Here is a 13036-nt window from a genome sequence, read left to right as displayed (position 1 = left end):
CTGAATGTTGGTGTGTTCCAGATATGACCTGTGACATATTTCAGGTCAAATCTGACTAAAAAAAAATATCCAAACTAGTAAGACTAAAGTGAAAGTCCCTTCCACACATCTGACCACAGGATTTGAACTTTCAAGTACTGAACACAGAGAAGAAAGTTTGCCTGAGAGAAATCGGAATTAAATAGACAATAGTTTATTGTTAAAGATGAACGAACACACACACACACACACCTGACCTCTGCATCATGATCCTTCGAGTCGGGCAAGTCAGTAGCTTTCTTATTTGTGACACAATGTGGCAGTTATTCATCTACACACACGCGTACCCCCGGACACAAACACACAGCTTTAACATCATTTAATTTATAATCCACAAATTTATATTCTTTTGTCTCATAATTCTACATCACTAGTTACTTTAGTTATGTACACAGAATTGAGTCAGTTCTCTATTTCTTCGAGTTATTTTTCAATTCGAGGAAAGGGAGAAAAACAAATCAGCTCAAAAAAAGATTTTTTTTAAATTTCCTGTCATTTCTACAGAAAAACATTTTCAGTTTCCTGGACTGTAAACTCCAAGCTGCTTGAACCAACAACAACTCACAACAGGCTCAATTTAACATTCCCTCCTCCTTTCTCGAATATGTTCATCTCCATCCTTTCTCCTTAGCCGACTGTCAAGGAGAAGCGTGACCAGGAGAGAGGATTTGGCACAAGGCATGAGTGTCATCTAAACCAGTAGTAATAGAAGAAGCGGTCCTTACAGCAGATCACATCCTGTAGTGCACAACAGTCCTGAGAGAAAGTTTAAATGGTTAACGGTGACGCAGTTTCAACTCTTTGAATCCCATGATTTTGCACCTTTTAGAGAATCACTCGAGTGCAAGTGTTCAGCATTACAAAGAAGGGAAACGGGGGGAGAAACATTTATTCCACCCTGTCATTTTGCTGTCCCTTCTTTAAACACCAGAGCTGATCTGTTTGGTCACTCGTCTCCCTCCAGGTCCAGGCTGGAAAGTCTTGGCTTTTTTCCCCTCCCTTTCTCCTTTCCTTCCTTTTAAGGATGTGGTAGGTTCATTCGGTCCTCTATTAGGGTGTTATCAGGGCCCTGTGCCTCCATGCACTGCTTTATGGTTTCTATAACTCCAGATAGACGCCTATCCAGGGCTGCAAGGTGTGGTTCAGCTAGGACTGGGTGAATGGGATCAAATGCCAGAGCCTGTCGCATGGCTGAGCTCAGAGCTCCACTTCGCAGCAGGTTTAATCTATTCCACGTGGACACACGAACCCTACCGAGAAAGGGAGAGACACTACAGTAGAAAAAAAACATAACCTGGTAAACAGGAAATTGTATTTGGGAATTCTCCGACTTACATGCAGCACTGGTAGAGTGGTGCAAGAATGCTTCGCTCGTCCAGAGCTGGGTTCCCGAAGCTGCACGAGGACATAAAAGAAAAATTACGAAAGATTAAAAAAAACCCCAGCATAAAGCACTTGAAACACACACACACACACACGCACACACACACACACGCACACACCTCGACTGAATTTGCTAGAATAGCAGTTTCCCTGTTTCTGAAGAGCTCCTGAGGAGTTATTAGATTCTCGGACAATCTAAAACCCGTAAAGCTTTCCAAACTAGAGTCTGGATCTGAGTCCAGCCATGTCCAAAACTAGCATGACCTTCAACAAACAGGAGCTGTATATTTTATATCTTTACATACAGTTAAATCATGTATTACAAGATCTAACTGTATCCCATTGTGAAAACTCTCCTGGCAATGTAGCTAAATGCATTCATTCCTATTCACACGACTTTTAAGACTGAGAGTGTCAGGCTCTTAAGCCCTTTTCTAATTAAATTTGATTGTAATACATACAGTAACGCAGTAATGTGAAAATAAATATACACAGTTTTTTCAGTTCCAAGGTTTTATGTACCAGGACATAATAAACAAAATCATCTGGTCTTTAAAAAGTTCTAAAATTAAATAAACTCAGATGAACAACAACACTTGACATATTACACTGTGTCATCATTTATGCAACAAAAACTAGGGCAGAATGCAGAAGAAGTGTGTGTCTTATTGAATTAAGAGAAATTATGAGGGCAAGCAGGTATGGAGCATTTAGGTGTGTGATGCCAAGGAGGAAAGACATCAAGAATGATTTTAGGAGAAATTGTTGCTTCCTGACAATCTGGCAAAGGTTTAAGGCCATCTGCAAACAATTTGAAACCCATCATTCTGCATTGAGAAAGATTCATAAGTGGGAAATGTAATTTTTCATTTCAAGTTTATTTATATATCTCCAGTTTGCCACAGCATTTGTCGTGAGGGATTTTACACTGTGAGGTAAAGATGCTACAGTATAAGAGAAAAACCTCAAAAAGAAAAAACTCCACTTTAACAGGAAGAAACTTCCAGCAGAACCAGGCTCAGGGAGAAGCTACCATCTGCTGCAACTGGTTGCGGCCGATCATTGGAAAGAAAAAAAAAGATCACAGGGAACTAGGACAAAATACTAAACAAAATATGTGTTTCAGAAACAGGGGTGGGCGTCGCAGCAAACTGCAAACAACACAAGTGTTACATCTCATAATCTACAGGCCTCAATTAGTGTGTTACATGTAAATGTAACTTAATGAGATATTTACCCATAATGCACAAAACCACGTTTGTTGAAAATCAAGCATAGCATATGAGAACAAACACCTCATAGCAACTGACAGCACAGTGTTGGAGGGGTAATGACAGGAAATGGGGAACTAGCAGTAACTGGTATACAAAGGAGTTCATGCTTGACTCAAAGTATTGTAGAGTCAAAGGTGAAGCCATCCGTCCAACAGCTAACGCTTGGCCTAAACTGGGTCATGCAACACAACGAGCAGAACAGCAGCAACTCTACAACACAATGGCCGAAAATTCAAAGAATCAGAGTGTTGCAGTAACCAAAAAATCCAGACCTCTAACTGAAAGGCCAGTTGGGCTTAAATGAATGCATTTAAACCTCAATAAACTCAGTCAATGTGGTAAGCGAGTGGGCTCAAATTCCTGCACGATGAGGTGAGAGGCTGATAAAGTCATACAGAAAACTACTTGCCGCTAGAAGTGGTTCTACCAGCTAATGAATGATGGCATGCACAGAGTTTTTTAAACATGGTTTCTGGACTTTAGCTTAGCTTTTGTGAAATAATTAAATAAATAAATAGATAAATAAATAAATGAATGAATGAATAAATGAAAAAATAAATGGCACGCGGTAATATGCCATGTGTTGTTGAAAGAAGGTGTAGTTTGTTTTGATCATGTTGGTAAGAACTAAAATGAATTCCACAATTAGCCTTACCAATGCTAGTCAGCTATATGACAGAGAGCAAGAATCCATTGCTTCCAGCTTAATCTGAAAGAGTTCTAATAAAAATCCAAGAATTGGGCCATTATTGGCCTGCAAAGAGTACCAGCTGCAGGGTATTTTCACTGCATAGAAAATATAGATTATACTCTTCATTAAAAAAAGGAAAGACAAGAAATTACTCAGCACTTCTATTGGTATACATTATTCCCAGTAAAAGGTTTGTTTCTTACCACACTTAACCTCATCCTGCCAATACTGAAAAATGCTGCTTAGAAATTTTCCACTGCTGGGTTTTGATCAGCAAAAACAAAAATAACTTCAAAGACGGGTTAACATCTCAAAGTCCTCACTTCATGGAAGTGGGTGTTCTTCATGAGTCAGTTATAAAGTAGCTTCAATAGTGATAAGTGAATTCTTGTAATAAAAAAAGAAATAAAATAAAAGACGAGCACCGGAAAATGTAAAAAAAAAAAAACAACAAAAAAAAAACAACAACCTGAAAATGAAAATATAATTATTAGTCTGAAAAATCAGAATCAGAATCAGAATCAGAATACTTTATTGATCCCTGGGGGAAATTATTTTTTGTTACAGTGCTCCATTTTAAACCAACAAATATTCAGACTATTGTTATGAACAGAGTGCAGAATTTTCCAGTAAGTCCGTGACACTGATTTATTTCAAAAGTTATTGTTTCTGACAGAATTAGCTGCAATTTTACACAAGATTTCTGGTTAAACTTGCAGTTTTTCTTTACTGGATGGACAGTATTCCCACTTAAGTTTGGAAATGGTTAAGTAATTAAAGCCAGTAAGAAAAAGTAAACATTCATCTGAGGAGGGAAAGTCCCATTTTGGATTCCCGTTTTCATGAAGAGCACCCCCCCTCCCCCCACCTAACTATCAAAAACAAAAAAAACCACGAAACCCACAGCTCACCTCTTGGCGTTGTCAAGAAGGATAAGCATGCTGGCACCTCCATCGTCCTGGAAACTTTCGTAGTGATGACGATCAGCATTTCCAATAAGGTAATCAAAAATCGCCGTGTCAATAACATCTAGCAGCCTTGGCCCTGCATCATATGGGGGCATCTTCTTCACTGCCTCACAGTAGCTCTCGTCATACTCCCACCTGAAAAATAAACACACGTTCAAATCGTCTGAAGTAAGATTTTCGCACATCACCATATTGTCAAACAGGGAGCGTGCATAACCACGCCCCTCACACAGGAAAAGAAAAGAAAAACCACTTCAGGTCATTTCAGGGTTTTAGAAAGCCAGAATTATTAAAAAGTAAAAAGATCCTAAAAATAAGACCAGGTTGCTTCTCTTACTGCTGTTAATTTGCTCACTAATACAGCATCGCAGCGCCAGACGTTCTCTGGTAAAGTGAAACATTTAACAACACTTACACTTAAGAAAATGCACGTGTCAAAGTGTAGAGTTAATTTGCTGAAATGCAATCAAACTTCTGGTATTGATGGCAACACAATCCCTTATTTTCAGTGGCCTTCGCACAATATTTTGAGACCAGTGAGAATAGAATAGAATAGAATAATCCTTTAATTGTCCCACAAGGGGAAATTTGGTTGTAACAGCAGCCAAAAAGACACATATACAAACAAAGTACACAGGACACGGAACAGAAACATACACAACTTTTCTTACATATTTACATTAAGGACAATGGTTACAAGTGACCTATCATAATGAAAGCCAACTCCCTTGTTTTGGTTCCCTTTGGTCAATGACTCTCAAAATGTGGGGATGCCCCCATGAGTGGAGCAAAAACGACTCATGGGGGCACAGATGACCATGGTGGGAAAAAAGGAGAGTGAAACCAAACTTTATAATTTCCTTCAATATACGAGTCATGTGTTGTTACTGGCATGTGGAACTTTATTTCACTAAAAGTTCCACATGCCAAAAGTTCCACATCCAAGTTGGATCCTCTTTTATTGTTAATAATTGACAAAAAAGGACAGTGCAATCTATTTTGTTTCATGGTAAGATACAGTAGTTGAAGTGGAGAGATTTCTAGCAAGTCTGTAGCACTGATTTAATTTTCAGGTTAATGTTTCCATCAGAATTTGTTGCAAATTTCATACAACTGCAAGTTAAACTGAAAAACTGAAAACGGTTCCCCACTTCAATCTGGAAAACCCCACTGGTGTGGAATAAAGCTGCTGCAGGTGGGACATGAGTGACCACTGGGTGGAAAAACTGACAACTGACAACAAACTGACAAACTAAGTCAAATGAATATGATTTTTCTTTTGAAAGTGCAACTAAACAGTTTTCAAATGTAATCATTCTGAACTTTACATCACTAGAACTCAACTAGCATTTTTTATTTTTGGGGGATAATGATAAAATGTGGTTGGGATCCAATGGATGGCATGCCAGAAGAAGTTTGAGGACCATTCTTCCCATTTGACATCGCATTGTCAATATTACAGTAATAGAATAAACTGAGATAAACTGAAACAGGAGGAATAATGGGTCTAACTTGAATTTAGTAATAAAACACAGACACAGTGCAGTGTAAAATTCTTGAGTGAACCCTCATTTCTTTTTACTTGAATTTGAAAAGGCTACAAACTACAAGCTGAACGACTGTTGTGTCCACGCTGCACAGAAGACAACTTAGAATATCAAACTGGTTCTTTGCTATTTTTAGGCACTTTGTTGCTAGCAGCCTGTCATGTCTTTCCGAGCAGACATATACAATCATATTTTAATCCACCACGCAATACTCTCTGGAATGTGTCTGTCTGGCAAAAGCTATGCAAAAATAATCATCTTGAAAGAGAACAGAGCAAATAGCATCAAACGTCCAAAGAATAGCTTTCAATGTCCTTCAAGAAGCCTGGAGAACTATTCATGAAGACTGCTTAAAGAAACTGACTTTCAAGGTCATTAGAACTGTACAAATTGTGTGTGTGTGTGTTTGTGCGCACGCACAAAAGCTCAAGACTTTTGCACATGAGTATAAGGCTGCTAAGTGTGAAGAACAGATCACATAGCTACTCTTCTGATCCAGCTGTATGGTGATCTAACGGCAGGATGACACTGATCAGTTGTGTTTAGCATCATAATTAGCTTGCTGATGTAATCTTCTCTGACTGTAGAAATCCTGTGTGCTGTATTTAGAGTTAATAAACATTTATGAGCAATAAGAATACTTACTTATCAACTAGTCTAATTTTCCCCTACAGTTCTCCATACAGAGGTTCAAAAATACCAAGTGCTTTCATTGCCAGTTGAAGCTTGTTCACTCATTTTTTCACACCAGATTAAGTACACCAAAGCTCTGGAGTTGAGCTTGTTTTTGGTATCATTTTGCTGGGTGAAGGGCCAAAAAGAGATAAGCAAAATGTGAAGGAGGCCATCATTAGGTTGAAAAGGTAAAATAAATTTCTGTCTATTCTAGAGCAAAAATGTGCAAGTTTACAAACAATGATCATAAACAAGTGATTAATGAAAGCACTGCTCACCAACACCAAAAAGCCTTAGAAAACACAGAAAACAACTAAAATGTACAACTGCAGAATTTTTTCCTTTTGTTAAGAAAACCCCCCAGTCAAGAACACTCTCGAGGAGGCAGGCGTATCATTGTTAAAATCTTCACTCAAGAGATGCTTTCATGAATGGAAACACCGAGGGTTTACGAGAAAGTGTAAACAACTCTACATTTTGCCAGCACAGCTCTGAAAAAAAAAAAAAAAAAAAAAAAATTATATATATATATATATATATATATATATATATATAAAACATTTTAAAAACAATCTTTGGATAGATGAAACCAAGTTTAACTTGTAACAGAAAAATTGGAAGATAAAAGTATGGAGAAGGAAAAGAACAGCTCATGATACAAAACTATCACATCATCTGTCGAACATGGTGGAGGCATGTGATGGTATGGGCATGCGTGACCCCTAGTGTTAATTGATGATGTGACTGCTGAGAGCAATAGCAGGATGCATTTGGAAGTGTGCAAAGCTATACTCTCTGCCCAGAGTCAGCTAATTGTTCCAAAACTAGTTAAATAACACGTCCCAGGACAAACAAATAATGACGCAAACATACTGGAAAAGCAGAATCAAAGAAATTTGATATTCCTCAATGGCCAAATCTGTCACCTGATTTCATGCAACACATCATGCTTTTTAGTAACTGAAGACATAATTTAAGGCAGATAGACTCACAAACAAGCAGCAACTGAACATTTTACTATTTAATATGTTGGCAGCAACAACAACATCAAAACACAAGAATGAATTCAAGTCAGAGGATTTCCCCTAACTGTAAAAACCGCTGCTTTTTGGGACTCACGCTTGACACCCACCTTGCCAGTTTCCCCTCTCTGTATGTGCGTCCCCAAGGGTGTCTGTGTTTCTGCAGTGGCCAGACATCTGGCAGCCAAAGGGTTAATGACCCCTCCATGATTTCCCCCTCTGCACATGCTGGCTCACTCTCCCGACAGTAGTAACACTTCCCATAGAAACATGTATTATTGCCTGGGGACACAGGGAAAAAAATTAAACCGATAAAAACAAATCAGCTTGGCATCAGTGACACAAGAGATGCAAACAAAGAGGTAAAAACTAGCACAATGGTGGAAGGAGGGTGGGTGGGGGACAAAATGCTTAGGTTAATTGGGTTAGTTCTTATGAAGTGTGAGCACGCACACACACAGATTAATCAAACAACCTTATCCTGTGCTTTCAGATACAAAGACCTCAGTGACATTTGACAAAGCAGTTTTGCTTAGGGCCAAACCATCAAAACATCCCTGAAACTGCAGCGCTAGCACCTTCAGGCACTAAAATAAACCATGAACAAGTGAAACAGGGTTTCGCTGCTAAGATCTCATACAGATCATGACCCTAAAGTTCCAAATACAACGATGAGACCAAACACTTTCTGTTTTTACTGGAAAAAGATGCGCTGAAGTGCAGTCTCACCTTGAATTCAGCAGTTATAACAAAAGTATTGCTTTAGAATTTTTAAAATTAACTGGATAGACAAACATTATTTTTATATAAAGATTGTTTTTATTATTTGGAGAAAAAAATCCATTGCAGTCAGTGTCTATCTTAAGTCTAAAACCCATGGACATCAACAAATGCTGTTTCTCATGCCTTGAGATGCTCAGTGAAGTTTTTACTGCAGCTTCCTTCAGATGCTGCTGGTTGTTGGTCTCTCTGGATTTGTCTTCATCAACTGAAAAGCATGCACTATTGGGGTGGTATCAAGTGACTAATCTGACCATTGCACATGATCCCGTTTCTTTTTCATAAACTGTTGGGTTGCTCTGTTTAGTTTTGTAGCATTTATCTGGATCTGAGCAGAGAGTATAAACCTGTATACTTCAAATGTCATCTTACTGCTTCTATCACCATCCTCATGAAGAAAGATTTGTTGTCTGGATCCATACATGCAAACATGCGTGCTCTTTCTGTAACATTGCTATGTTTGACGATACTTTCAATTATTTGAAGATTTACCTGAAGGCAGAGAGATCCACAAACAAGCAGATAGATCTTTTCAGATGTTTTCTGGCCAAGTTTAATCTGATCTGTCCTTCTTTTTATTGAGTATCAAAGGAGATTTTTCTTAACCAAGGAAATCATGTCCTTATCCGCTTCAATTGTCTTCTGTGGTTTTCGAGCCTTTCGGTAGTTGCTAGCTGGCTAGTACATTCATTCTTTTTAAGAACATAGGAATGGCCAAATCAACAATCAGTTAACATTTTTTGATATCTTCATGATAGCAGAAATTTCGTTGGGCTGCAGACAATCCCAGAAAGAAAGATACCAAATGCCAATTCAACAACAACTACTAGAATCAACTCCAGACCTTTTATCAGTCACATTTGTAGTAAATCTCACATGGCCATGAAACGTTTTTTCAGTCAACGGTCCAATTACTTTTAAGCCTCTGAAAATGGGGACCTGAGCAGTTAATGCAGTACTTTGTTAACTGCTTGAATTAAAGTAAAAAAATAAATAAATAAAAAAAAAAAAAAAAAAAAAATCACATCTTGTTATCTCTTTCTGATCCTGGTCCTGCCGGAGGTTTCTTCCTGTTAAAAAGGAGGGTTTTTTCCCCTACTGTCGAACCTCTGTTTTCTTTGTATTATTGGTGGGTCTTTACCTTACAAAATACAGGCAACAGTTGTTGTGACTTGGCACTATATAAATAAAAATGAAAATTGAATATATCATGAATGTAAACATAGGAAGCCTGCAAGCCAGAAAAGGCTTACTACCTCAACCCACTGGATGGCTCTTCATAATGAAAAAAACTAACAGAAGAAACATCATGTTACCACCAAGGAGGTGTACTGATGTCTTTCTTTGTGATGACAGTATACTGAATGAATGTAGAAAGAAAATTACAGGCATGTTCTGTAAAATCTCTTAACCTGTTCTTACCCATTTTATAAACAGACAATTCAATAAATGTATATGATTTCATAATATAGCTGTGCTTTTTTCAGTACCAAAAAAAACAAACAAAATGTGTTGTTCTTTTTCTAACTTCGCTCGGTATTTCACTATGGGAATCGCCTCGGCGTGACCAACTACGGAAGCTCCAATGACACCACGTCTGTCTATGACAGACCTGTCGAGCCGTGCTCAGGGCTCCGCCCCCTCATCCCCTCCTCCTAACTCATTCTCGCTTTCTTCCCATGAGAAACTACTTTGAGCTCCCTCATCGCATCCAGGCTAACTTGATTAGCTGCTTAACAGTTCTCAGGCGTCCCGTGTAGGAGTACGTTGCCGAACGCAGTTTTTCCGGTTCCAGTTTGGATCGTGCTGAGTAAGTCCTTCGAAAGAAGTGTACTTAGAGTTGCACTGTGGAACAGCAACCGCGTCAGGCGAGCTGTCCCAACGGTTCCTGGTTTCAGGTAGCGAGGTAGCCGACGTTGTGTGACTCGGGCTAACGCGTTACGGCGAGCTGTTCGTTCAGTGTCCGGCTAGCATTAACTTGTTAGCAGGCCACGAACCACATTAGCGTCTCACTAGCATTAGCTTGTTGGTCGACCTAGGGTTCGGTTAGCATTAAGTTACTAACGGAAAAAAGTTGCATTTGAAGTTGCACCCCCGGTGGACAGCAATTTGTACGAGGTCTGCAAATGGGCTGCTGCCAAGCTAGGCATCCCATGGCCAGCCGCCCAGGATTCCGAAGGGGCAGAACGCGACATGTATGACGGCAAAAGGCTCCCACCAGCCTTGCCACCACCGAAGCAGCTTCTGCCAGCAGTCCCGGCCTGCATGAAAGAAATGAGTCGCTATTGGTCAAGCCCTTTTAAAAACAAGCTTCCGACCAAGGGCTGCTCTAAGCTTGAGATCCAGGGGATGGGTGAACTGGGGCTGACCGAACCCCCAGCAGTGGAGCCTTCAGTGGCGTATCACCTTCACCCTAACCGCAGGGCAATCTCAGCTTCTTCTAGCATTTCATTGCCCAATAAGATAGATCGCCTCAGGGCATCTATTTATCAAAGGATGTACAAATATGCTGCCAGTCAGTATGCTCGCTTAATGCAGTCACACTGCTATCAGCATATCAGGCAGAAATTCTGGAAGACATGGGCCGTCAGCTTGACTCGGGTTCCCCGAACCCAGCCCTCTGGGATGAAATCTGCGTGGTTAATGATCTCATTCGCAGTCCAAGGGTGTGGCCGTGTTATGGGCCTTGCAGTCTCGGGTGAGAGAGCCTTGTGGCTAAACCTGTCAGGCCTAGGTGATGCTCAGAAGGCTGAGGTCATGGATGCAGCTTATGACCCAACCAAGGGTCTCTTTGGCCCAGCCCTGGAGAGAATGAGAGAAACAAGCACTCGCAGAAAGCAGGAGGGAGAAGCATTCAACCTCTGCTTACCCAGAAAACCTAACTCTCAGCCCCAGCAGGTGCCAAGAGCTGGCTTTGCAGCAACAGCTGTGAGAGGGAGACAGAGTGGGGTCAGAATGCAGAGAGGAGCAGGAGACCAGCAGGGTGCCCACCAGGCCAAGGTAGAGAACCAAAGACTTTGGGGCAAGCATTCCTTTGCAGCAGCTGCTGCAAAGAACAAGCCGTCACACCCCGGAGAGGGGAAAAAGAAGCGGTCAGCCTAGCACATCTGCAACATTCTGTGTCACCCCTCTCTTCTCCCCCAAAGAGAAGGAAGGTGTTAGAAGGGGTAACCAAATCACTCCAAGGTTCAGGGTCTCCGGAAGTTTCCAGTTCACCAGGAGCACCCTCTCAGTCTCCTCCTCCAGTTCAGGAAGGACAGACTTGTGGACAAATGGCGCAGCGTCACCAAGCACTCCTAAGCACTCTGTCTGTGTTACCAAGCACTGCCCAGAGTCACCAGACACTTCACTGTGGTTTGGGGGTAACAAAAGAAATAAAACGCGCATTTCTGCAGCCAGGCAGTTTGCCAAGGGCAGAATGTTCCCCCAGTTTCAAAATAAAAACAAAAGGAAATCACTGCCATTTGTCTTTGTTCCCAGCGGGGGGAGCTCACGCTCTTCCCGAGGGGGAGAGCCCCAACTCCTTCCGGGAAACAGGGGTGACGTCACGCTTCCGCATCTTCAGAGGCCCGCTCGCGGCGCGGCTGGAGCGGTGGCACGCATGCGTGGTTCATCCCTGGGTCTTGTCAACCATTTCCCATGTAACAGACTACCGTTTGCGGTAAAACCACCGAGATTCAGCGGAGTGTTAGCTTCTGTGGCCAGTGGCGATTCAGCAAATGTGCTGGAGGAGGAAACAGGCGATCAGAGCGGTTCCGAGTGAAGAAGCTCAGCAGGGCTTTTACTTACACTATTTCCTCATCCCGAAAAAGGACGGAACGTCGCTCCGTCCTATTCTGGATCTGCGTGTGTTAAACAAGCATTTGAGAAAGTACATGTTGGGTTTAGATTTTATTATTGTCATTTGTATTAGGAAACATTTAACCATATATGCTTAGAGGTGTATAATCAATTGTGTAGTGATAAGTTGTGTGATCTTTAACAGGCTACAGAGGCTTGGTGTGTATTCCACACTGGAATGCACCCCTGCATCTTGGGGGCATGGGAAAAGTTTGCACCTTGTCTTATTGTTTTATGGTAGGATTAACGTAGCTACGTCTGTTCTAGTCTAAGTGCTTTTCTGTTTAGATGAACTGCTGGACTTCCTCACCGGGGGGGTCTAAGTCTACCCTCTTCCTGACCAAGGATGTTATATGACCCTTTGATCAGCAGTAACACACACACACACACACACACACACACACACACACACACACACACACACACACAGTATTCTTTGTTCACATGTATACCTATGTAAGATGTTATATGTTAATGACACTATGCATAGTCATGTAACCACAATAAAAGGAGTGCTGTGGGGAAACCTGGCTGAGAGTCTGACAGAGGTCAAGTGGTGGAACGCCGCTTGGCTCCAGCCAGGTCTCCCTCATGCATGAGTAACCAGAGAACTTTGGTGCCTTGAGTCTTGCTTTTTGCTGTGTAGCAGATTGTCCTTAACGTTCCATAATAGGTTTATGCTACAAACCTATCATTAATTGGTCCTTAGGTCGCTGGTTCGACTCCGGCTCGAAGGACCAATTAATGATAGGTTTGTAGCATAAACCTATTATGGAACGTTAAGGACAATCTGCTACACAGCAAAAAGCAAGACTCA

At 41.0% G+C, this 13036-nt stretch overlaps 1 protein-coding gene across 2 annotated transcripts in view; it reads right to left on the bottom strand.

Annotated features, from left to right (window-relative positions):
* Positions 1–239: 239 nt before the first annotated feature.
* The window catches only part of fam20b (FAM20B glycosaminoglycan xylosylkinase), a 46013-nt gene continuing 33216 nt past the window's right edge, over positions 240–13036 (bottom strand). For both annotated transcript variants that reach the window (XM_085347148.1, XM_085347149.1), the window contains 4 exons: positions 7710–7881; positions 4299–4490; positions 1375–1434; positions 240–1289 (listed from right to left, as the gene is read on the bottom strand). In XM_085347148.1, coding sequence (XP_085203274.1) covers positions 1058–1289; positions 1375–1434; positions 4299–4490; positions 7710–7881 — 656 coding nt within the window. In that variant the 3' untranslated portion in view covers positions 240–1057. The remainder of the gene's footprint in view (positions 1290–1374; positions 1435–4298; positions 4491–7709; positions 7882–13036) is intronic.

This window comes from Diplotaxodon limnothrissa, linkage group LG23, assembly GCF_057381915.1.
Source record: "Diplotaxodon limnothrissa isolate DT_005_m linkage group LG23, D_limnothrissa_male_GT1.1, whole genome shotgun sequence".
Classification (NCBI taxonomy): Eukaryota; Metazoa; Chordata; class Actinopteri; order Cichliformes; family Cichlidae; genus Diplotaxodon; species Diplotaxodon limnothrissa.
Note: the sequence above shows the minus strand (reverse complement) of the source record. Positions and strands in the feature narration are given on the sequence as shown.